At 32.6% G+C, this 27,512-nt stretch overlaps 1 protein-coding gene across 9 annotated transcripts in view; it reads right to left on the bottom strand.

The window, feature by feature from the left end:
- LOC128550755 (BDNF/NT-3 growth factors receptor-like) overlaps positions 1 to 27,512 on the bottom strand; it is a 178,739-nt gene that overhangs the window by 17,821 nt on the left and 133,406 nt on the right. Inside the window, exon 1 of one of the 9 annotated variants that reach the window (XM_053530476.1) lies at positions 24,921 to 25,102. The exons of 7 other annotated variants lie outside the window; for them this stretch is intronic. In XM_053530476.1, the coding sequence (XP_053386451.1) occupies positions 24,921 to 24,942 (22 nt within the window). In that variant the 5' untranslated portion in view covers positions 24,943 to 25,102. Of the gene's footprint in view, positions 1 to 15,781; positions 15,978 to 24,920; positions 25,103 to 27,512 lie in introns of those variants that run through there. One more of the 9 variants, XM_053530475.1, reaches the window with a different exon arrangement.

Here is a 27,512-nt window from a genome sequence, read left to right as displayed (position 1 = left end):
GAGTGTTGTTGAGATATTTGCACAAATTAAAACGTAAAGTGCGGAAGATTATACTCAACAGTAACTATATATACACTGATGAATTCAGTGGAGCTAACCCGACTGGATAAATCTGAATAAAAGAAGCACGCGTATTGATTTTATCTCTTCTTAACAAAGCTCAACAAAGCGAATAGAAAAAAAAAACAGTAGTAACAAGGAGCTGCGTTCAATAATCGATTGATGACCCCGGTGGCATCCTTGTCGATACAAAGGAATCTAAGTCCAAAACAAGATCAAGTTCAAGGTAAAGGTCAAACTGGGGTCAGGTGATGTCTGAAGATGAGGAATGGTCACAGTTTACATCTGCATTAGTATCAAGTCATCCTAGTTATGGGTATTGATGCTAGACGAAACGGTCCCATTTGGTAAACCTTGTAGGACGGACGGACAGGACAATCACTATATGCCTCCTGCATCAGTAGATGCCGGGGGCATAATGATTCAAAGCTAATTTCATACTATTTTCATTTAAGTAACAAAACTGCAAGAAACGTTTTAATGGTAATCATTGAATATTATACCGCCACGTATTATTTATAACTGAAACTACGTAATGTCGACCACCATGCAAATACACTGTTAATTTATAATTAATGGTTCAAAAGATCATTTGGTACCTTTACCAGGGTAAAACATACAAAAGGTCTTAAAAATGAAAACAACAGAAGCCAGTTATATCCGTGCTTATTTACATGAACGTGATTTTGTAGACCTAATTATTGGGTAGGAAAGTTCATCTAGCTTTTGGCAAGAACACTAATCAGGTATCATCAAATAAGATATCAGGCACTTGCAAATAATGAATGCTGGTCAGACATAGACACTGAAACTCTAAATGCAAATGTAAGATCTTATGCGCTTCACTTTCACTTAATGTCTTTTGTCATTGTGTGAAAGTTTAGCAAATTTCCACCGACATTTTTTGAAATTATTCTCCTAGCTAAAGTGACCTGACTAAATCTATAAAGGGAGACGATTAAAGACGTATGCAATGTGGATGTATGATCATTGCATACTGCACTTTTCCCTTACTGTTCTCTGTCTGCGCATTTTTTATAAATTCCCTCCCGGCAAATGAGTTTAATACAGAAAAATAATAGGTAGTTGGTAGAGTTATGATTTTGGTAATATCATCTGATATTGTGCGAAATGTTAACAAAATCTGTGCAAAAGATTTAGTGTTATTCTCCGAGAAAAAGAACCAATGAGAAAGAAATTCTAATAACGGCAGATTTTCCAGAATGTGAGTATAACAAAATCAACGTTCCTGTTGACGTCTTTCGAACGGGCTGAAATAAATCCCTTGAATAGTTTCAAAGCTACATCCCGGACAATGTTTCCATAATTTAAAAGTGAAAAAATGACAGACATACGGATGGATCGACAGACGTTCGGACAGACTAATTACGGAAGATATGGAAAAACTAAGGTATTTTGTGACATTATTTAGACTGGTAATTTATACTTACTTCAATCTGCATGTTGTATTTAAAAACGTCTTGCGTAAGTTAAAGTATAAAAATATGTTTATATTATATATTATCTCATATTTAGCTGCAAGATATGACAACTAGGTTATTTTGAGGAATAAGACAAATTTCTTATTTCAATCTGCATGTTTATGTCAGTCTGAAAAAACATATAAAATATGTTTATTAATATCTTATCTCATATTAGCTTAATGGCATTTGATAAGCTCAAAGACATGAAAAACTTGGTAGCAGAAAAATCTTATATCGCCAGGTATTACTATACATAACCTTTAAATATTAATCCAAACGCCATTTGTACGATTCATACACGTGATCGTATTTTGCAGCACAATCTATCTATCAGATCCTTTACATGTATATCATGCTTGAGCTGTATCAATTTAACTTCCGTGTTGGAAAATCATCCTGGTTTTTCACGTATATCCTTCAAAATATACACGTCTGAATTCCATGAAGACCCGATACCACTTCAGAGCATCCTTCCTTATTTTCCAAAGTTTTAGTACAAAGGCTTAATTGATGGGTACATTACTGTATCTCCTGAGAGACATTTTGACAGACTCGTTAGTAAATATAATGCATAAGGGGTCTATTAGTATTATATTAGCTGCCAGAACTGAAGCGAGCAACTATACCATGGCCGGTCATTTACACCGTTTTCTAAAGTAATTAGGAGCATGCAGCGACTCACAAGTATGCATGTTCATTTCCCAAATAAACAAATAAATGACAAACGTCAGCAACACGATTATAACTGTTAATCTAGCCAAGTTAGCCTGCTTTAAACGTCAATGCAGTAAGGTTTTCTTCAAAAGATGATTTTTAAGACCCATACATGTAATAAAATATATGTGCATTATATTGTGTACAAATATGTGGCCATTTATTAAACATTTGTCACTTACAAACGGAGAAACACTTAATAATTTAATCTGTTTAAAAAACTTGCTTTGGAAATTAGAAGCAATGCGTTAGAAAAGTAAATATGTATTTCCAATTGTGTATGTACATATTATTTACATATGCCTTCTAATATTTTATCTTATAAAATGCTTAATGTTGTATTATTTATATTCTGAAATATTTAATTGACATTTAAAGTTATTACTATGTTTAAACGTTTTGTAAATATCTTTTCTTGTTTGATGACCTTGATATGAATTTGTTGTAAGGATGAGAATCTCATTGCTCAAATCTAAATAAAGCTTTCTGTATGCTGTATTCTGTGTTATAAACAGTGTTAAACAGAACTATAATGTTTGTATCTTCAAACTAATTAACACCATACTGAATAATGTACTGTGAAGCATTAAAAATAAGCTGAGTTGACATCATTCAAGCTTTTATAATATAGTGTTTTGTCCAAATTATTTAGACATTCATATTTGGCCGCCATGTTTTTGTTATGAACGTAAGATTTAATAATTTGAGCCGCGCCATGGGAAAACCAACATAGTGGCTTTGCGACCAGCATGGATCCAGACCAGCCTGCGCATCCGCGCAGTCTGGTCAGGATCCATGCTGTTCGCTAACAGTTTCTCGAATTCCAATAGACTTTAAAAGCGAACAGCATGGAGCCTGACCAGACTGCGCGGATGCGCAGGCTGGTCTGGATCCATGCTGGTCGCATACCCACTATGTTGGTTTTCCCATGGGATGGCTCATTTCTAGTTTGATACTATGTTTGATATTTTCGGTAACTGAATTTGTCAAAGGTTTGTATGCATGCTGATAATGACATTTAGTAAAAAAAAAAACAAAAAAAAACATCAACTGTTTTTTATTAAATGTACCTCACTTTATGACTGCAAATGTGTAAGTTCATTCAATATATTGAAAGTTTTACCTTTCTATCCAAATCTAAGTAATTATACACAGTCCCTATTTGGATAGCTGACCTGTTTGTTTTTAAAATAATATAGAAAGCATTAAAGTATTTAACAAGTTTATTAAAAGGCATACAAATATTTGACGCTGATGAAATTAAGAAGTATGAAAAATAAAGTCGGGCCTTAAATTATTTAAATGTGCATTTCTCCAAAAAACGAATAATAATTAATGAAATAAATGAATAAATTTCTGGAAGGTAAGAGACGTTGTTAGTATACAATTCGTAAACAGGTAATTTTGGATGACAATATGGTTATACACGTAATTCGAAACGTAACAGGTGTTAGATAATAAAGCATTTTAAAAAATGTGCAATATATAATACTAATAGGAAATATCTGTGTCATCTTCTATTAACGCCTATAATCAAATAGAAAATGATTTAAACAAACAGAGAATCAGATAGTCTTTAAATTAAAACAAAAAAGTTTTAACGTCCTGAAGACAATGACACTAACAATGGAAAACAAGCGATAATTCTGATTATGCGGTTCCTTTTCCCTTTCTATTCCAATTTAAACCGTTTTTAGCAATTCAAATCAGCCAGAAGAATAGTATTCCTTTGAGGAATTGAAATCGTCACGTAAGACCGATAATTGTTGAACATAAACAACCCATTAAAACGATTCCTTACTAGTGTCGCTGACCTAGTTCATGTAACACGTAGGGTTTCACTAACCGTCATTTTAGCATTAAACATTTCTATCATTACATATATTTAATATCCTTAACTAGTAGGGACTGCTTTAATTTCAGTGTTACAAGATTTTCATTGAGGACGGGAATACGGTCCTCACCTATTAATGTATTTGCTTGAAATGTCAGGTTACATAATTTACTATACCTCAATCACCCTTCAGTCTTCAGAAATGGCATTGATAGATACGAGGTAAAATTGATTGATGTATGTTGGTATGCCTAAGCTGATAAATATTTTGAATTCTACAATATTTTTGTGTACCTGAATGTATACATTTTCTTTAAAAAATGAATTATGTATGATAGCGTTCAGTTAAGGCCAAGTGCAATTGCTGTGTGATTATAATTTACGCATGATTATAATACCTTGAAAAAATTCTGAAAACCAAGTGGGAGATTTAACTAGCCTTATCGTTAAACTAATGACTGGCTTTCAAAGAAATGGCTATTATTCTGATCAATGCTGAGTGTTAGGCTAATGGAACAACGATTACCATGTAATAACAGAATATCAGCACGCAGAGGAAAAAAGCCAAGTTTAAACATTTCTCTAGTATAATTGTTGTTTTAATGGCTAGTGTTGGTGATTAAATTGTGAAAAATCAAAACCATATAGCCCTTACAAGAAAGTTCATTATATATAACTGCTATCACTTTAAATTGACATACGTTCCCGGGGTGTATCAATGATAGCAAACAGATCTAGCGACCCTACATACATTTCAACACATGTTATAAAAAATGACCATAAATTTCGTTTAAATACGACATTTTCTTTTTGTTTGCCTAGGAAAGCCTTAATGTTACCTACATATCATATTTTATTAAATGAATGTTCAAAGTCTTTACTATTTAAGTTTTGTAAGAATTTATATTTGTAAACGGACCTGGCTTTAATTTGGATTATCGCAATGTTTACCTGCAACATTTAAATCGAATGTTTTTAAAAGATAGTAATGCACCATGCGCAATGCGTAGGATCGGAATCGCTTATCAATCTCGGGATAACTTTATGCTTGATTTAGTATAATATTGAATATTCTTAATGATATTTACAGAAAACTATTTTAAGTAAATTGGTATGCCGTTATTCTAGTCAATGTTTACTGTATCCAAGATAAATCAAATATATTATACCTATATTCATATTTTGGCAGGTGCTTATCCACAATTTAACATGATATATATAAAACAGAGAGCAACTGTTTACTAATGTTTACGAATAAGATTATTAATGACTGTATGATGTACAACATAATTCTAGTATTAAAGAACTTTGCATACAGAAACATTTAAACAATTATCGCTCCAGCATCCTTGGCTCGAGCACGAAAGCTAACTCGAGATATACTCTTGGACTTCAGCCATTCTCTTTATGTTTTCTACAGTTTTTTTTTATTTCTTGAAGATACGATGCAGTTTAAATTATTACTGATCAGACGTGCGATATTCTGATGATCGGCAGTTAAAGTACAGAAGCAATTATGATTTTGTAGACATTATTAATCCATTGTAGGTAATATTTGATAATCCTTAATCTTTTTGCGTTCGGTATTTTATCTATAAATTTATATTTACCTGTGCCGCCTTTTGTTATTGATCCTGACGCCATCGTGATTTTATAGACACTAATCCATATGTCAAGCTGATATGCTTCTCAGGCTACTTAATATTAATACCTTATTCGAAAATGCTCACTTCTTCTCAGGTTCAAATATAACTTTCTTAATGTTTGCAAAAACATACAATACGACTTCACCGTTAAGCATCTTTGTACACCTCTTCATGTGAAGTCAGTATATATAAACTCATATGAATAGTGTGTTATTATAACGACTGAGTGGTTAATCAAAATAACGAGTTATTGTCTGTACATGTAACACTAGCTGTCAAAGCTCACGCCAGCAATACTGGCCACGGCTGTGGCCGGTCAATTACACTTTAATTAAGCTAATATAAACTACGATATAATATAGATATAGTATACTCTCCTTAATGAGTATGTGAATATGATGAAGGAGCTCGCTTATAATTAAGGAGGTAGGTTACCTTCATATTTGTATGTGCGCATGTCCAACCGGAAGCTAACGTGACGATTTACGACGACGTTTACGACAAATTAAATGTGTTTGTATATTCATTCTTTTGAAAACAAATCATGAACATGCCTCCGATCTGATACTTTATGGTTTAATAATGCAGAAATAATGAATCAATTGCCGCAGAAACGCATCAAAACAATGTTGCCTTAAAATGACGTCATTGACGTCATGACGTTACGTGTCAGTTACCGCGCAAAATTAATAGCTTTTATATTGAAAGTACGTAATTCTGTGCATTTTCTTTATTTTAACTATCTTCAAATAACAAATATTTGCTGAAATATTTGTTATGAATCTTTTGCTCTGAATAATCATCAATATTTTGCTTCTTTTATGTAGTTATATTGAAACGTTATGCGGATTGTAAGAAAATGGATGATGGTAACCAATGTTATTTGGAATATAGTTGGATGAAAGGTTACTTGTAACGGCCATTTTCAAATAAAAATCTAGCAGTTTGATTTGTAATACCTATTTTTCAGGTTCCGTTGATAATTTGTTACTTATATACTAAAAATAAGATCTAAAACTGTTCAAATTTCAGTAGAAAAATGTGGTTCCTTAAATTTAATTGATGTTACCATGGAAACGAAGCCCGTGACCTATGTATCTAAATGTAAAATTCAAAAGCGTTGACACTGGTCTATTTAAGAAACACAACTTCGGCTTTTTATTTTCATTTCAACAATATTCATTAGAATAATATCAGCATGATGAACGATTTTTCCATGAAAAATGCCAGGCGAGGGCTACTGCCGTATGTATTCTAAGCTGTGAAATTTGTTTGAATCAATGCAAATAACAAGAAAATATAACTTACGTTAGAAATAATATGTTTTAAAGCTACATTAACTAGAAAGATAATCTTATTCAATATTTTTTTATAAGAAATTACGACAAAAAGCAAGATATAAGCTATTTTAAACATCTCTGTTGCCATGGTTACTGTAAACTTTAAGAAAAATAGGGTACCATGTAAAGTGCATGGTATTTTGCTTATACTATTTCCCAAATATTCCATGTTAGTCATTAACAGAATGCCACTTAAGCCGTCGAAAACCCCTATTTTTATACATAGTTGTTTAAAAATGAGAGAAAATGCGTTACCATGGAAACACGAGCCCCGCGACATATGCATTTAAAGCTTATATTAGAAAGCTAACGTGCATACTAGTAAAAGTATCAATTATGCAGACTTCTACGGATATCAATGAAACTAAAATACACTGAAAAGTGTTAAATATCCGTATTTTCCTTCTTCTTTTAATATGAAATACCTTTAGAAGGTCATGTTCTTCAAACCTAGATAAAAATTGAATTTGGAGGGACAGAGACAAACGAAATTGAGATTGTAGCAGGTAAAACTTCATATTACACGAAATACAAACAAATGCTGCGGTTAAACTAACTTGAATTTACCCTTGTAACAAGGTAACCTACCTCCTTAAGATAAAAAATTTATATTCTTTTAATTATAATAACAACGCGTTATATAGATATACTTCCACTAAAACTGGAAACAAGGCCGTAATGCATTGGCTTTCGAGGCATCCTGGCATCTGGTGTGAAATGAATAGCTGAACTGGTGAGTATCGCGTTTAATGTAGTTATGCACGTTTGATAAACCGGAAATGAGTGCGTAACGTCATTTATCCGGAAAACGTAGAATAAAGCCTGGTTTCGGCATACGAAAAAGAAAAAAATAATTTTATGAGTTTATGGCAACCCTCGAGTACATTTATTACAATGACACTGTTACTATCTTTCTTAAGCTAAACTGTGATACTAAAACACCTGACATATTAAATAATTTAAAATAATGCCTTAAACTTAGCTTGAAATGTACGGTTTACTTTAATAATAGTCAAATATGTCAAAAATAAGCACACATACCTATACATTTTATTTCACCATAGATCGTATGTTTATTTACGACTGTGAAAAGTATTATATTTAAATCAACATTGTAGAAAAAAAATCTATTCACGAAAATGTTATGATTTTTCCATAGACTCCCATTACGAAAAATTGCGTGAGGTCCAACTTTTTCAAATCAGTCTAGCAAAATATTAAGCACAAGACCTCTCTTTTTTATTTGCTGAATTTTCTAAGCATATTCTGAAGTTTTGAAAGAAAAAACAGGGTTTGATTCTTTTTAGAATAAAAAAAAATCAATCTGAACGTGCAGAACTACATTAAACGCAAGAAGCAAGTTTGATAGTTTTTAGAAAAGTCATACATTATCATGATTTAAAGTTCGGAGAGATATCTAAAAAACATTGATGATACGTGAAAAAAAATACAATCTTGCTAAAATGATAAATGTTTACACTTAAATCAGGCGAAAGGAAACTCTAAAATTGTCAGACATTATCTGTATAATAAAATATTCCAGGCATTATCTCTATGCAAAGTTAGTTTCCCTAGTGTTATACATGTTTACGTCTGGAAAATGTTGCAGATGTTATTGATGGTAAACAAGTGGTTAATATCAAATATTTGTGGGTATTTCTTGTTGTATATCGAAACTGTATGTACTTTCTAGACACAACCACACACACATTAGAGCGTAATTGATTAATGATTTTCAAGTCTATAGACATACATAACGGCGTACTTTTCTACAATCTGTGCGTTCAACCTGTGAGCATGTTCTGACCTCCTAACCTCACTTTGATTAAATTCTAGGTTGGATGCAACACCAAAGAATGAAACAATGCTTCAAGACGCGTATTCATGACCCGACCCATCACTTTCATAGTTTTTATCTCGAGCACTGATCATGAAGTAAATTTGCCAGGACGCTGATTATAGTTTAAGGTTTCCATATCTAGGTAGCTTTTGAAGGACTAGTACTTTCATCGCACATGGTATACTGATAAATTCAAAATCATAGATATATTCTCAGAGTGCTTAGACCAAATTGATTATGTATTTCAACATCTCTACCACCAAAATAGTACACATACGCATTAACGATACATTAGAGATATGAACTGATTCTGTTTATTTTTTTTTTACAGTTTTGCAGCAATTTTAGACATTAGCATTAGTATGTATTACAGTAGCATTAAACTTTTGTATCCCCCTTAATTGAACTCTTATCGATGACAGTAGCACCAGTAGTTTCATAGAAGATAAACAGGTATGTGTTGCCTAGAATTACTAGGTATCATATATGATTAGGCATTGTTAAAGAGCATTTACATCATTTTTTTTATAAGTTTGGTTTCCTCACTTTAATTTACAATTTCTTCTTGGTAAGCTGTCCTTCGTTCACAAATCATGATTTGTTTACCTTTAGTACTCGTTGTAACATGAAATCATATGAACTTGAGTGTTTTCAAATGTTTGGCGTTGCACTTTACTTCAATAAATTCAATTGTTGGTAAAGTGTAAGTATTATTCAAATTATAATCATTCATCAATCTTTGTTTCGTGCGGTAAAGCATTTTAGAGTTTGTTGTTTGTTCACTAAAGCATTTTTGGTGCGGTAAAGCATTTGTTTGGTGCAATAAAGCATTTTGGTGCAGTGAAGCATTTGTTTGGTGCAATAAAGCATTTTTGTTGCAGTGAAGCCTTTTTTTTTTGGTGCAGTATAGCAATTATTTTTTCTGCAGTAATGCTTTTGCTTTTAAATTTATTAAAGTGTTAACGTTTTACCTGCCAGTTAGTTTAGTTTCTGTAACAGTTTTTGCCTTGCATTCATTTTATTCTGAAATACTTGACTTAGATATGCGTATTATAATTGAAGTTAAACAGCTGTTCTGTACTATTGCAATAATATTATATTTTATCAACACTCCGGTCTTCTTCGCGAAATTTAATTTTATGCCGCGATCAGTCGTGAAGCACCATTTGAAGATTCATCGTTGTGATATCACACATTTGTTCATGTTTACACCTACATTTAAATCAAAATAGCTCCTGTTGTTTCAGTTGATTTTTTTACATTTCCAGATTAATATTTTAATCACACTGCTAAGCAAAGTTGATTATTGCTTGCTGCTTGCAAATCAAATGTGTTAAAATTAATTTTCACATCATCGCAAAACAAAGGTGCGGACTTATCAGATCTAACAACGAACCTTAAAGGCAGAAATTAAACATAATTCAGGTTGTATAAATAGGTGAAAAATGAGGTTTATTGATGACTATCCCCTTCCCACATTGCGTGTTATGGTATAATTTGACCAATGTGCATCACATAAACGTATAACTATTTTTGTTTAACGTGCATGTAAAAATATAAATATTTCTCAACTGCAACTGAGACAAGTTCTTGTTTTCATTCGAGCTACGTTCTAGAGAAAGCATACAAATTGTCTAACTTCTCGGTGAGGTATATGTCTATCAAATATTGATTCAAAGGTACTAAATATCGTCCATACATTAATATAGACCAGCAAATATAGGGCTATCATTATAATATCAAGAAGTGCATACACCCATGTAAAAATTGTTTGAAGCAATTTGTGTATAAAAAGTTACTGCGTCAAACGTAAAACTAAAATTGCCTTCATTTTGTGTCACTACAATCATCGTAAAGTACAAAATTTCACTTACAAATAACACGAAGGGATACAGTTCTACAATTATTCAAGATAAAAGTTTCTTTGTTACATACTTCCGGTCTAAGCGTTATCTGTCACGCACATCTACACGTGATTCTGATTATATGTGTGGTGTGACATTTGAATACCCATGTCAAGCTTATCTAACTAATGCAATATGTTTTGAAGTTTCATTGCCATGTTCTTTATAAAAGAAAGAGCACGTAGGAGTCCATGAGAATAGTAAGAAATATACTAGTGGCCCCTGCGCTTTCTGTTTTGTATCATGGTCCGCCAACATGAACAACGCATTCGGCTACTAATTTTGATTGACAAGTTAACATTCCATTTTAAGCGTTGGTACTCTCACGTGACAAGCGCACTCTAACTGAAATAGAGAACGGTTTCAGGAAGTTCCATTTCCCTACAGTATTCTATATGTAGGCGGGACCTAAGACATGTTCTCTAACTTAGTTGGAGTACGGCTTATAGTCACGCCTTTTTCCTCAGTTGAAGAATATTATATATAGAAGTTAACAGATATAATGATACTGCAGGTAAACCATGATACAATTCAAACTGTGGATTCCGAAGCAGTTTGCTTCACAAATTTCGAGGGACGAGGACAGGTTAAGCGTGTGTCAAGAAGAAAATATAATGCATTTCTACTCTATTCATAGGGATCGTTCATGTAAAGTTTCATTGGAATCATCATCTGAATCACATACACTTCCTTTTTACTAAAAGTTCAGCGGATTTGACGTTTTATTTTTAAGGATAAGTTGTAACCCAAATAAATAACTGATACTGGCTGACGAACGTTTAACATCTGTTATGCCAACCATTATGTTCATGATTCAGAAAACGCAACACTAAAGAGACAACGGTTGTTTATAATGGTTTTCTATTCAAGTTCTCTAGGTTTTTCTCATCATAAAGTTAGTCTAGAATGCTTTAAAGGGTATACTGACAAAATGTTCATAATTTCACTACATTCTTTCATATTCGCGATTTTGTTCCAGTTTTCTACCACATTGCCCTGTGTTAAATTAAACAAGTGCTGGTACTGATAATGCACGTTCTTCCAAGTGTTAAAACATGTTGCAGTTACAGGTAAATAAATGAATTATTTGTCTGCTTGTAAAACAGTTGAAAAGAGGTCGGTCAAAATCAGCACCCCCAATTACGCTCATGGAGCTGATAAAAACAGGGACTGCATGATAGCTTACAGATTCTGAAATATCAACAGAAAGAAATAAATTTAAAGGCACTTGATTCTAGGTTTTGGCTAAAAATGATCCTTCTTTGAAATTAAAGATTTGCCACATTATGAGCACGAAAACATACTTTTTGTTTCTAAACTATCCTTAAAATACGAAATCAACAAAAAAATGAAGAAATGCACGGGTCGGGAATTGAACAAAAAAAATCTGTCCAACCTGCTTGACCAGTACACCACGGAGAAATTGGTACTGAGTAGTGGTTAACTATTAAGCATTGTAATTAAGGCAGTTTACCTCTGGTACCCCATTACAAACGCTTTTCAGTTTTGAATTGGAAAACATTTTTTACAATATATTTGGCTGTTACTTATGTATTTACGCCTAATAAATATATTATACAGATGATACGTTGTAAGAAAACTAATTTCAAAAGCTAGTTCAACTTAAGAAGGAGGTGGAATTTTGTCACAACAGAAGTTTGTATTTAAATACTTGTGTAATATTTTGCTGGTTATTGATGATTGAGCAATGGTTACAAAATAACCCGATTTGAGATCCTCTTTGTTTCTATTAAGTTCGTTTTAAATATTTTGTACCAGTAGGAAAGGCTAAGGCGCTAATATTGCTTTCAAATAACGTACAATTCTTTTTCATAACAAATATTTCATTTTTTTTTGCACATGAACAGGTGAAGCACTGAACGAATGCTTTTATCATTGTAGCGTATGAATTTACGCATTCATTCATAAATAACAACACGTGAGTCATCTTACACCCCGTGGTGTAAAATGAGTTATTTTTTTCAGCGCCGATAAACACACGAGAAATTCCTGTTCGGCATGCAAGAAAACATCTTCTATTAGTTTTCCTGATATTTTCTGCTAGACGTCAGTTACACTTCACATTAAATTCATAATAATTACTTTAAATTGCATTTTTAATAAAACAAATTACTTCCATGAATGTATTCAGTGCTTAGACAATACTAATTCAACTATACAACTTACAGAAAATAGAATTATAAATATACTCTCAATTTGACGGACTGATATCTAGGATTCCATCACTCTGCTCAGTATGAGAATTCATATAGTTTGATGAAAAATGCGCATTGAATATCATATCAGTCTTTTTAAAATGAAAATTCCTTTCTGCACGTTTGATAAACCGGAAGTAATGGCGTAACGTCATTTATCCGGATAACGTAGAATAAAGCCTGGATTCGTCGTACGGCAATGAAAATCATTTTATGTTTTGTTGGCAGCAGGTGAGTAAATCCTACAAGTTATATTAAACCACATTATAGGCCGTAATTTTAGTTACAACTTTCAAATGTTTCCTTAACATCTACATTGTAGAAAAAATTATATTCGCGGAAATGTTGTCAAAATTATGATTTTTCCATGGACTCCAATTAGGAAAACTTGTGTCAGGTCAAGCCATTACAAATTATTCTAGCAAAAACCAAGCATACGACCCTATCTTTTTCATTTGCTGAATTTTCTAAGTATATTCTAAAGTTTTAAAAAATCAGGGTTTAGTCAAATTTACATTGTAGAAAACATTTTGATCCGAACGTGCAAAACTATCTTAAGATCAGCTGAATATAATAATCACTTTTCAATATCTTTTTTCCCACCTGTTTCAAACATTCTTTCAAATATTCACTTTAACTTAAAGGGATAATCTAGTACTTTTGTCAAGACATGGTCAATGATCTGTCTATATAAAAAAATCACTCGGTCAATAAAAGGAAAGAGATAGAGGCTGTTTTAGTGAACTAAATATTGCTATAATAGTCAATACATGTATATGACCTTATGTTAACTCGCGAACTTGAAAATGTAACACAAATTGTCCGATCAATAATAAACATATACAATTGATATGTGAAATATTACATTTTATAGCAATTTCATAGCACTTACGATCTATTTTAAACTAAGAATGTTACTAAAATATAAGAAACATCGATTCCACAATAACTACAACGCCTTTAATTTTTCATTCGCAATAATTCCGTCTGTGTATCCCTTAAGGATGACTACCCGTAATAGGCCTCAATTTCACCAAAGGCGTACATACAACTTGATAATGTAAGCTTTGAAAATGTCAAACGATAAAAATAAGGTGTATATTGACAAGTTATATAGTGACAGAAGTTCTCAAACATTTCCTTTTGATTACCTCCCCTGATAATTTTGGTTTTTCATGAGTTATCTCCCCTGAAAACTAGAAAATAATAATTTTCTCCTTTTCCCTACGGGGATTTTTAAATTTCTTTTTGATATTAGTATCAGAATCATATTAAATGCAGCTTTCTACCACAAAATTTTCTCGAAACTCAAATTCAGATTCTCATAATCAAAGAAATTATATATTGCCCAAAGGCATCAATGTTAACTTCAATAACGATTATCTCCCCCAAAAATGATAAAATTTGAAAAATCTCTTGGTGAAACGTTTTTAATTTTGAATGTCTTTAAAGTGACCAAATTTCATTTAGATATTACCATCCAGTTACAAGATATGAAATATGGCTATTACACCATGTTATCTTTAAAAGGGATACTTGAGCTGATCATTGATAAAGAATATACAAAATCTCAAAAAGTTTTACCTTCTGTAATTCAACAGAAGATTAAGTATGCTTAACCGAAGGTAGCAACACAAAACCCTTAATACAAACAAAGCAAACAAAGCTATCACCTATAATGTAATTTCCAATGTATTTTAACCCTTAGCCTGCTGCAGGCGAATTTAACAGCCTTTGCAAACAGCTTGGAACCAGATCAGACGCCGATTAAATCGGCGTCTGATCAGGTTCCAAGCTGTTTGCTACTCTGACAATATTTCTTCCAATTTTGGAGCAAATTGAATGAACTTTAAAATTTTAGCAGACGACATTTCCAGCAGACGACAATTTATCTAGCATGCTAAAGGTTAATGAAGCTACATAATTGATTAAGTCTGGATGAGATGCAGGTAATTAAGTTTCCAAAGGGTTCAATTACTTCAGAATAACTCACTGGCAATAAGATACGCATATAAAGTAGGTTTCAAACAGGCATGCCCGACAAGGCTTGAACATTGAATCAACTGATACATAGTTTAAATTCTAAGCTTTTATCACAAGATTTGAAAGTGGGAAAAGATCACATTAGGCATACTGGTAGTTTACACCAAAAACCAACTACATGTGTTTTCAAGAGAGGTTGGCAAACATGTTATAAACGTCATTTCCTTTTGTCTATTACGTTCTGACGTTTTAATAAGATATATAAGACGCATTAGCTATTTGAGAGTGATAATAAGCAACGATTCTATGTATCCGTTGTCTTGACAAAAATAATTAGAAATTATACAGTTTTCAGAACTGTAAGAAATAAATATTGATCAGATCATGCTATAAATAAAACAATAAGATATCTTTAATACAATAAATGCACATCAAATTTGTAAAAATAGTGTTTAAATCTTTAACAAATTTGTACATATAGTGTCAAAATCATTAGCATTTTCTAAAACGTTTAGATAAAGATAAAACTTATTAACCTTTTTTCGAAATTGGTAACGTTAAAAAGGTCTCGTTTTGTTTCTGTATATTGCTCCAGTCATTATCCTTGAAAATTTAGCTTTCTTAATTTTAAAAGAATGAAATTATTTCCTACCGGAGTTTATCAAATGACTACATTTAATTCGTCAATTTTAGACAAGGAACAGTCACTTCACTGACTGAGCCAAAATTTAGAACTATAAATTTCAAAAAAAAAACTTACGTTGAGTGGTGGAAACCTCCATGGCGTTTTATAAATTCCAGATTATTTTAACGTCTGATTACAAATTACCGGTATGTTATCATATGTTCCGATCAATGTCTGACTATTATTGACTTTAAAGACACAATCTAAAATGTAATAAATAGCTTCCAAATGAACATTTAATGACTACAAGAAATTCTTTACATGTCTGCAAGATTTCTACCTGCGTTCTATTTTTAAAATGTGTAGAGTTCTGTAAATAAAGTGGTTGTTATTTCTATGATTAAAATAACATGACGGAAAATTGGCATCCTCTGTTCGAACTGCACATTAAAAAGTCTTTTTATTTATAAAACGAAGGACCTTTTTTATGACCTGTTTTTAGTTTCATCTGTTTCTAGTAAGACTGGCAACATGTATACCCAAAAGTATGTTGTATGAAACTTTCTTAATGTTTTAAAGATAAGGAATGAAAAAGCCCACTGATACCTAAATAACTATTATACGCGTGAACTCAGTTCTATGTTCCATATATTCATTTCATTTAACTACTCTTTTAGGTTAGACGGTACTAAATGTCCCTTCTACATATTTCTATGGGAAGGTAACTGTGTATAACTTCTTTATTAGCATAAATTTTACAGCCTTTCATATCTTACTAGACTACCCTTGACTTGAAGACCTGTCAATAGGTAATCAAAAATGTCCTGAACACTTAGTCACGTGACTGAGGCACTTGGAAAAACGTTGTTATTGTGTAATCAGACATCAGGAACTACTAATTTTTACTTGCATTATAGCAAGCAATGTCTGGAAGCCTAAAAGTCATCTACAGACTAATAATATCTGTCATGTGTTTACGAATCGGATAGAAATATCCGTCCCGAGGGCACCTGCGCATTGGGCGGAAATGAGGCCGAATGACCGCCCATGCGCAGGTGGGCGACTGATATTTTTTCTTGCATATCGTTTACATGCTAGCATTTTATTCTGACAGATTATTTTTCTTGCATACCGCATTTTACAAATAATAGGTAGAAATATTTACGTAGCACTCTTTCTTATAAAAGAGATTGGACACAAAGCGCGGGAAAAAAAAACGTCCGTAAGCAGAACTGACGTCATGATGTTTTGCGTTACGCACAATAACAAAGTTCCACTTTAGTTTTATCGTTTGTCGCGATACTTTATGTTCTTAGGGTAAACTAACGTATTTTGAATCGAGAAATATACTACAAGGAACGGAGAGAAACTATCAAGGTACCTGCTTTTTTCATATTTTACATAAACAATATATAACAGTGCATGAGCCACAAGTTGTCATTAACAGCACGAGAGTCATCTGGCATGGGGGTGCCAGATCGGTTTTGCCGGCATGGGTAAAATCACCGGAAACGCCAGTCCGATGTGCAAGAAATTCTGCTCTACAATCAAGCATCAATAACGCTTGTACGAGATATGTAGGATTATACTAATATAGACTGCATGGACGCAGTCAGATAGTGCTTCTGTATTGTGAAGAAGGTAAGTTTATGATATTTAACACTTAGCCTGCTAAAATGGACTTATTCAAAGGGGTATTCACGAAAATTTACTGACTGGATAGCTAACAGTGCAGACCATGATCCGACTGCACGGATGTGCAGGCTGATCTTGATCTGCACTGGTCGAAAAGGCAAAATCACTTGTCACCAGCAGGCTAAAGGTTAAAGTAATTTCAAATAGTAAAGTAGATAGTATACTCATAATTTATTTGTCTGCTACATGATAACCCAACAAAGCAGACATGTCTATGAGACTTGTGCTTATAAATTATTACTTTGCAAAAGAGAAGTATCTTTGCCAAGACTTTGATTCAAGTGCTCCTTCACATTTCGCATTATTTTTACACATGTTTCTGTGCGAAATTGCCTGTTGCTTGAAAGTTATAACGAACTGTGCAATGCTGTTCACTTTAAAAATGATATTGCGATAAAAAAATAACCCACGTAAACAAGGAGAAGTGCTATAAATTGCGTAGATACTGGAACCATCAATGTTTATTATCTTTATTTTCTGAACAACTGATTGCAGAGCAACAACATTTATCCGTGATATATTGCAAGCATCTAGTGATGCATTCACAAGTTTCTGATATAGTAAATAAATTTATAATTCCATTTTTATTTTTATCTGAAAATAGACATGCTACTATGTTTAAACAACCAGAATGATATATATCTATATAAAGTAAACCTTTCATCCGGAATGTTATATATTAGCAAGAGAAACGGTGCTCTACAGGCACAGTATTTTCATAGAAAATAATAAGGTTCAAAGACTTGTTACTAGTCTGATTGCAAAATTATTTTAATACATTTGAGCCATGCCATGAGAAAATCAACATAATGGGTTTGCGACCAGCATGGATCCAGACCAGCCTGCGCATCCGCGCAGTCTGGTCAGGATCCATGCTGTTCGCTAATGGTTTCTCTAATTGCAATAGGCTTTGAAAGCGAACAGCATGGATCCTGACCAGACTGCGCGGATGCGCAGGCTGGTCTGGATCCATGCTGGTCGCAAACCCATTATGTTGGTTTTCTCATGGCGCGGCTCATTTTTTTGTTATATTATCAATGGACTCACATCACATTCTGATGCATGACATTTGTATAATATATGGCCGTATTATAGCCTTCCGCAGTAAGAGCAGTTAAACATATGACGAGAAATAACTATACCTAATTATAGGAGCAGGATATGATTTGCAGACAAGTATGACTACTGACCAACTCCATGTTAATGTCCATATTTTGGCTGTATCATTTTACGTTATCTATTATTAATGTTCGTTTGTACGTTTCTGGTGTTATCCCTCCCTGCTGAGCTCGATATTTTAAAAACATTTTTTCTGCATTGTATTTACTTTTACTATTTCCATTATGCATTGTTTTTGCTTTCAGTCCAGTTTGAATAAATACAAAACATCTTTCATCTTTTTACGTCCATAGTTAAAGTTTATGTCAGGCTTGTATTTTCGCAGTTATAGGAAAACAATAATATCAGAATGACTATTGCAGCCTTGTCTTTTTCCTTCAAAATTCTGCATTTTAACAACTGTTACTGTCTTACGTAGAAGGAAGTGAAACAACGCTTTCAAACTTCCCGTTAATTTTCAGAAATGTCGCATTGTACATAGCTCAGCTCGTTCGTTACCATACTTGTAATTTCATTCATGTAACACTAAGTCGTACCACTCTTAAGATTCCATTTGCCACATTTAAAAAAAAAGTATATTCGTCCTTTAAAATAATCAAGTTTATTTCTTTAATTTTACCAAGGTAATATATTTTATCTTTGCTTTAGTTCTGAAATAACATAATATTATTTTATATGGCACAGGAGCACAGTTATTTGCCCTTTGTGGACCACAATAAGGAAGTGGTTACTCGGAAAATAGTCCCTCTGTTCGATTATGAATATTGATGAAATCTTGAGGGAATGTGAAAGACCTGAAATAAATGGCATAATGTAATAAAGGAGTATGAAATAATAGGTACATTAGATTTTACAATTTGACAGAATGATTGTCATTATATGCATAATATGGCCCTTTTTGATAGGGCCCGTTTTGCCATTTACTCCTGTTTGAGATTATGTATTTTCTTACATGTTAAACTTCATCTACAGTGTATCAGTAGGAAATACAAACACTGATCATGTACTTGCAGCTATGAAATTGCACTGAATTAAAACTGAGCATATTTTGACTGATGCATATCCCATTTATTCCATGTAATACAAGATATAATACATTTTGTCTCGTTCATCACTTTCTGGCATATGAACAGGTGTAGAACTAAAGAACACTTTGCTTTAAAATAGATATAAAGAAAGCTATGAGAGCAAATATAGATCATAGAAAAGTAAATTGATAACCCGCGTCTTCCTGTTCAAATTTCGTAACATTAAAGCTGGTTTGCCGCAAACAAAGAGTAAACGTTAAGTATCTGTTTGTGTACACTCTGATACAGAATGTATTCATTCTATTACAAATTTTCAGTGAGTTAGTAATTGTTTATTCCTGCATAGTTTCCCTATCAATCATTTATTCTTGCATAGCTTCCCTATCAATTATTATCACAAACTCTGGTCGGCGCTTCATAAGTGTTGCGTGGCGTCCATAAATATTCCGTTTCTGTTGTATTTTCATACAGTGTGGTTATAATGTCTGGTCCTTTTGCACCCTGCAGTTTATACAATGTACCTGTATTGAGTGGAGAAGTATGAATTGTCCGCTGTCTCTCAAAAAGAGATCGAATCAAACTGACGCTGCAGCCATTTTGCCTGCCATGGTTGAGTTTAGAAGATTCAAATTATATTCTTAAAAAATTTATCAAATGAGTAAATGTAAGTACAAAGTAACGTTATCGCTAGCGCAACTGTAGAATCCTCTAGTAGAAAATCTAAAATTTTCGGCCAGTTATGCTAAGGACACACATGTGAGATGTGTATAAAGGTATCCACAGACGGTAGGTTCTAGTTGTAAAACGCCAATTATCTCAAAGATGTGCAATTTTAAAACTGTACAATTTTCACATTCAGACGGTATTCCACTACCATATGAATCACAGAGTTTACCTCCAAAAAATTCATTCCAAAATGGATCCCATGCTGGATTATAGATGGAATTATTTTATTTGTGTGTGTAAGTGTGATTATGCTGCAATTAACATGCAACAGAGACAATCTGACTAAAGTACTTGATCTTCTAAACGAAGATCTGAGAACGACCCATTCACATTCGTTTTCTGTATATTTTGGATTTCCAGTATTGCTATTTTTATTTTATCCAGTCAGACGACTTGTTCGAATGTCAAAGAGTAAGAAAAATGTGCAGTCATTCCAGGGCTCGAACCCGGGACCCCTCGCTTACAAAGCAAGTGGCCTACCGACTGAGCTAACCGGCTATCTGGTACATTTGACAAAAATTGTAAATATCAAAAGTCAAGGCTACAGTAGATATTGCAAGATGTTGTAAGTTAGCTCTGATTGGCTAGCGAAGGGTCGTCGACGAGGCAATGAATAGGTCGTTCTCAGATCCTATGCGTAGCGTAATAGGATATGTACTTTAGTCAGATTGCAACAGAGAGATCGTTTACGGGATAGACAATGGGTTCCTCTATAGTCTTTCTCAGAATAATTCTGATTTTCTATGTCATGTCCCACAAATCCGTCTGCGCATGATACAAACCAATTAACTTTTCAATGTCATTCTTTTCCCCATTGTTCATTGGAAGTCATTTTGTTTCAGATTTATGTTTATATTTTGGACAATTATTTCTGGAATTTCATTCATTTGCATCATTGTCAGCTAATAATTTATCAATTTGTTGCTTGTCAATGTGGGTGGATCGTAACGCAAAACTTACAAAATAGAACATGTTGTAATCTGTAAGTCAAGACTTAAGATTTACAAAATCAAGGAACAGCACATGATACATCAATCAAAGCTGTACTTCAACATTTATTATCTACATGTCTGTAAACAAAACGGAATGCAATTTTCATAAAAGTAAAACTGTTAGATGAAATTAAACTGAGAAAAGTCACTAGAAAACTCGTTTCCTTTACGATTATAATCAAATGACATACTTGTAGAAACCTTTTTTTGAGTCAATACATCTACGTCGGCGTCCGAAAAAATTCTCCTCGTACTTAGATTTTTTTCTTGTATCATGTATTCCATTCAATGTGTCTTTTTACAGACTTTTATTTCTTAAACCGTTGCATTCGTTGTTCAGTGCATTATCTGCTAATTTTGTTTGGATTCGCACTGAGTGTATGGCTTTTATTTTATCATTATAATTATAGTTTTTTGTTCAACTGTGTACCATAAAAAATCAAGTAGCTAAAATTGTACATTTGCTCAAGATGGGCACGATCGAGAATACATTTAAAACATAAACGAATTAAATTCTATTAATATGACCTTCAACAACAGTCTCTTATGGTAAAACTAATGTTTGTGGTTGTCTATAGTATTATTTATCGTCGATAAACTAAATCAGCTTGTCTGCAACTCATAGCAATTACTACTTTTATCCTGCTTCTAAAAATGTATAACTGATTGTTATTTTGTTGTGTTTAAGCCAAATGTGACTGAGTTTCATTATATAAGAGGTGAGGGACACATTAAGAACAACCATTTAAACTATTGAATATCAGCAATGCGGAATTTAAAGTTAAATTAAGTCAACTGATGAATTAATCAGCCAGATATCATTCGCTTCTTTATGTGAACTTTACACATAAATTGCTATCAGATTCGAAACTGCTCTACTCCTGCAATGAACAGCGCTTTCATTTGATGTGACTGTGGCTAAAATTCAAATATCGCTTGTGCTGTATATCAAAATTAAGTTCCAGTGAAAAGAAACTAAAGAACAGACTTTGTTCGTCAAAATGGATGCATCATGTTAAAGTAATATAGTTTCTTTCTCTTCCTTCTTTTTTAACAAGAAAAGAAAAAAAAACTGTATTATACATTACAATCTTAAATTAACAATCACCAAAAAAACACGTTTTCCGCAATCTCATTTCATTCTCTTGGAATGCAAAACAATTTTATCCCAATCTGAACTATACTGCTATTGACAGGAGTAGGCATAAAAATCTTTCAAAGTGATATATTATTAGTCACGCTAATAATAACCTCGTCCGAGTTTTGCGTCAATGAGAGATTTCGGAATCTTGTAAACAGTATAGAAAGCATGACATAATGCTGAACTGTATTGCTGAAAGAAACCGGGTGATAAGAAAAGAACATTATAAATTTCAGTCCGCTTTTCCTGGATACAACAAGAAGCTAGGAAGTCTGTTTTTATATAATGCAATCTTTAATAAAAGCAGAGAGAAGCAATATGATCAGTCATTATAGAATTTTCCTAGACTAGTTTCGTAAGTATAAATCATTTAACTTGTTAATATATCATATCATGAATCATTTATAGCAATTCGAAATTTATAGTATTCTTTACATGGCAGTATATTACAGCTAAGTGCTCTTCAATACAGTTCAACATGAAATCAATGTTCAGTTATTTTATTATATATATATAGATGACACGATCGTGTAGATATGTATTGCACGTAAAGCACGTACAGCACATTGAAAATAAGTTTTCCTGAACTTTACATACGAATATATTAATGTTCTAGTATTTGTCGCTTAAGTAAATCCCTGCACATAACAATAATTATATTTTTACATGATCAAGGGAACTTTGAATATTCTGAATTTGATTACCTAGACGCTTATCGAAATTAAGAAGAAAATAATACACATATGCGTACATGTGCGTCGCATACAATCAAAACCTCGCAATATCTTCTCAGTAGACATTAACCTACTTAAGTGGAATTACAGATTTATTTACACTGGAGACTTTGAATCAAAAATGTACAGATGGGTAAATATTTAAATCAACATTCAGTTGGAAATGAGCGAAATTACGCAAAACGTTAAACACCAAATCTGTTAGTTTGTATTTCATTTCAAGACACCATCTGAATCGAGAAACATTTTCATTAATAAAAACCAGATAAAAATCAGTTAAATAGTGTTATACCTACTATGAAATGCATTTTGGTTCTAGACTTAATCTGACAGAAACAATTTTCTCTTTTTTATTTCAGTTACTTTCAAGCAGAATAACGTTGACGAATTGTAAAACTGTCATGATTTCAAATTGCGTTTACAGAATTGTTATCTACAGCCTGTGAATAATTGCATTGTTTAGAGATCTTCCGTTTCATTTAGCATCCTTGAATAAGCAAATTAAATATTGTGAGATTGAGGTATTCAGTTCTCCTGACTGACTAAGAAACTTTGCATTTACAGTGGATAAAAGTTATTTGTTCATGAACTAAAAACATGTATAATTAAGTGACTTTCATACTCTATTTATTCTTCAGGTATTTATTATCCACATAACTCAGATATTTCAGTATCTGCATATATTTTTTTAAAATCTATTTACCTTTACAAAAGTGTACGATATATAGCGCTACCTAGCGGATACATATATTACTCGATAGTATTGGCTATAACCTAGCTGGAGAGATTCATTCACAGAACATCCTTGCAGCTGATATTGTATACAGATACAAATATAAACCACACACCTCTTATCTGTATGCAAAATGGTTTACATTGTAAGCGTGAACAATATTAAATCGGAGATTTAAAAGAACCACTTTGAAAGATGAACTTAATTTGAAGACTGCTTAATATGCAAAATTTACGTAGAACATTGCATCCACCCAGAGTAAATGAAAGGTTCGTAAGAATGTTGAACTAACGTCTAGTACATTTTACCATACCACACAATGAGTAGCAACCTTTCGCCTATACGAACGGTAACGGATATAACGAAATATAAAACAGTGTAACGGTATTAAGTATGCTCAGCAGACACACGCCCGCAAGTAAAGATAAATAAAAAACAAACAAAATAAAGCAACCTTTGTATATCACTTAACAACGGTATTTAATCTGCTTGAGCACAGCTGGGATGAAAAAAAATCGTTTAAATCCATCCCATCATGATCTGATATAAACAACACATATCTGACATTTAGAATAAACAAAAAACATTTTTATTCTGATCGCGTAGCTGTCATTTGGTAGTTTTACAATGGATTTTTTTTTTGGCAAAATTATCATTATAAAAGTATTATGTCTATAGAATACAAAAGGTTTCTTTTTCAAAAGTTTTGACACACTTTGAAAGAACTTCTTGTTCGCTATACAAGCCAATGCGCGAGTTGCTGTATTGTTTGTGCGAAATTCGTTCGATGGTCTCATTTTAACTACTGGAAAGTCTAAATGTGTTTGATGGATTTACAACTAGACATTCAATGTAAATAGTCGTTTCCTAACACATTCTAGAAATTTTAATGATGATCTGTAAACAAAAAATAGTAAGTGAAATGCGTGAAAACAAGTTCAAAACATACATCTGAATATGTTTAGTTTTATCAGTACAGAAAGCTAAATCTGCTACAGAAATCATGCAGTCAAAACAACAGACTGTGTTTTGCAAGTGAACTCCAACAAAAGCTCAATATTGTGAAACATCAGAAAACTGTTAAATTATAGAAAAATCAAACTTACGTTGAGAAAACGTGAACTCCATGATATTAAATTATATCCGTATCATTTTTATGTCTGATTAGATATGATATTAATGTAATAAAATGCCAGTCTATGTTTCAAGACGGATTTAAAATAAAATATTTCCCCAACGAGCGTTTAATTACCACGAGAAATTTGTCTTAGACTATGCCAGCAAGTTGCCTACCTGCAATCTATTTTCGAAATATGTGGAGCGATAATACAGAGTTATTTCAGAAAATAAAGTCACTGTTATTTCTATACATCTGATAACATTGGCAGGAATTTGGCTTCGTCCTCACTGGCTGCACACTTGAACTGTCATCTTTTTACACACATTCTTCGAAAGACAAAAACATCCAGACTGATCACATATCTATCTTCACTCACTGTATATTATAAATTTCAAGATGTCTTTTGAAGATAATATCTTGTGAATATGTAATTAAAAGATTAACATACTTCATGGAATAATTCACAAAATTGACATACGAATCATATTAGCCTTACAAAAGATTTCCAGAATAAATAATTATAATTGTAAGCTTTGAGTACATAATAATTGTATAGAATTAATACAAATTTGGAATCTATATCGATGTTTCTCATATTAACTGACACTGGTGGAGTTTCACTGTAATTGCGGGCAAAATGTGGTTACAACGCATCCTCCCGCACAGTTTGTACATACAAAGAATGTAAGGATGTTTTTGATATAGATCTGTGTACTTTGATGATACTTTAATAAACAATAAAACATACAGAAGCTACGAAATCTTACATCAAATTTGAGCATAGTTTCCGTTTTGGAGATCAGTTACAAATATTGTGGATGTGTATGTTGTAAACATGTACAGAAAACATAGATAAACAATAAACAAACAAAACAGAAGAACATCGACTTTAAAGCGTTCTTTGAGGTCTCGTTTTACAAAATTTGCAAAATTGTCAAATTTACAAGTAGTTGGCTAGCCTTTCCTTGCAGACAGAGTTCAAGTAGTTTAACCCCAGCAATCAAGAGTGTACAAAATAAGTCGTTCTATGATGATATATTACTAGTTAAAACATATTTGAAAGTTTAAATGTATTCTTGCTTGTATTTCCCAGTTGGGATAATATATCATGCAATAACATTATTAGGAGCATATTTTCTCGCGCGGTGCTACAAAGTAAATGGCAGGGCAACAACGCACACATTGACACAAGGCAATACTTTGAACACAATGGAAGAGTAAGTTTGATACAAAGGTTTTGAAAGATATTGGTAGTTTCCAAAAAGAGACGGGTAATAATTAATCAGTACAATCATTCTAATTACCGAGAAAGGGGCACTGATGTTTTGATCACTAAAACCAAGAACAAAAATTATGACGTTTACAGTAATAGTAATAAACTTGTATACTAGAAATATGAATACAAAAGCAACAGTTTTCATACGGATGAAAAAGCTTGTATATATATATGCTATAAAACGTTAGCAAGAAGATTCATTTTTTATATCACGTGTCCTTTTAATTCATCTCTGATATATGTTACCGTGTTTGCTGTAATGCTGGCTATGTTTTTCAATTACTCTGAATGCATTTATAATCTCATTTGATAAAAAACCTCGGCTGATATACAAATAATCTACTCTGTTTCCACACACTAACCACTGGCGGACATGACGCTAGCGATGTTATTTGGCATTACAGCAGTCGAAATAACTGCTTAGTCGTGTTAAATTTTCTTCTTATTGGCTGTTTTATTAAACTACTCTATGTAAACAAATAGGTTGTATTAGGAAGAAAATGACAAATAGACGCACGGTTATGAGCACGCTCTTCTAACAAACTAATTTCCCTGGACAAACACAATTGCCAGAAAGGAAAGAGATCAATCATAAGGAGGTTCTGTATACTTTTCCTCTATCTTATTCAGCTGATTTTGTAATACTTGGGGTTATACGCTTTTGATAGTGTTTGGAACTAACACAAATCGGACATCAACCATGTCTAAAATAAATATTTACAAGTCGGTAAAGCTTACATAAGACTTCTTTATATTCTTCAGTTTACAAGAGTTCTGCAAGTACGATATCAATTGATCGATCAGTGACTTTCCTAATACAGGAAGAATATATTCTATATATTCATATATTCTGATAAATCCTTTTCAGTTACTGATATTATATCAACGAAATTCAACAAAATTTAAACATTAATGTTCTTTCGACATATCGACAGTTTTAGAAAAACATATATATGTACATGAAATCATAACACAGTATGCAGTTTGGAACTCGTAGTATTTTAGAAATGTCACAAATAGATGTACAGCCGCACATATTATGTACATGTACATAGTTATTACATATAAACAAAACGAATGAGTTTCGTTTACAAAGAAACAAATGCGCGAATATTATTTACTGCTTAAAGATTTTACATAAATTTGGTCAAAGAAAACATGCTAAAAAATTTATTATTGCAAGCAATATATACAGGTATGCATAACAAAAAATGTTATACCAGCAATTTAAGATGGTGGTAAAATATGTCCAGTTTTAGTTCCGAAATTATTTATTTTCGTTGTTCAATCGTATGTTTTTGT

This window comes from Mercenaria mercenaria, chromosome 18 (assembly GCF_021730395.1).
Source record: "Mercenaria mercenaria strain notata chromosome 18, MADL_Memer_1, whole genome shotgun sequence".
NCBI classification, from domain to species: domain Eukaryota; kingdom Metazoa; phylum Mollusca; class Bivalvia; order Venerida; family Veneridae; genus Mercenaria; species Mercenaria mercenaria.
Note: the sequence above shows the minus strand (reverse complement) of the source record. Positions and strands in the feature narration are given on the sequence as shown.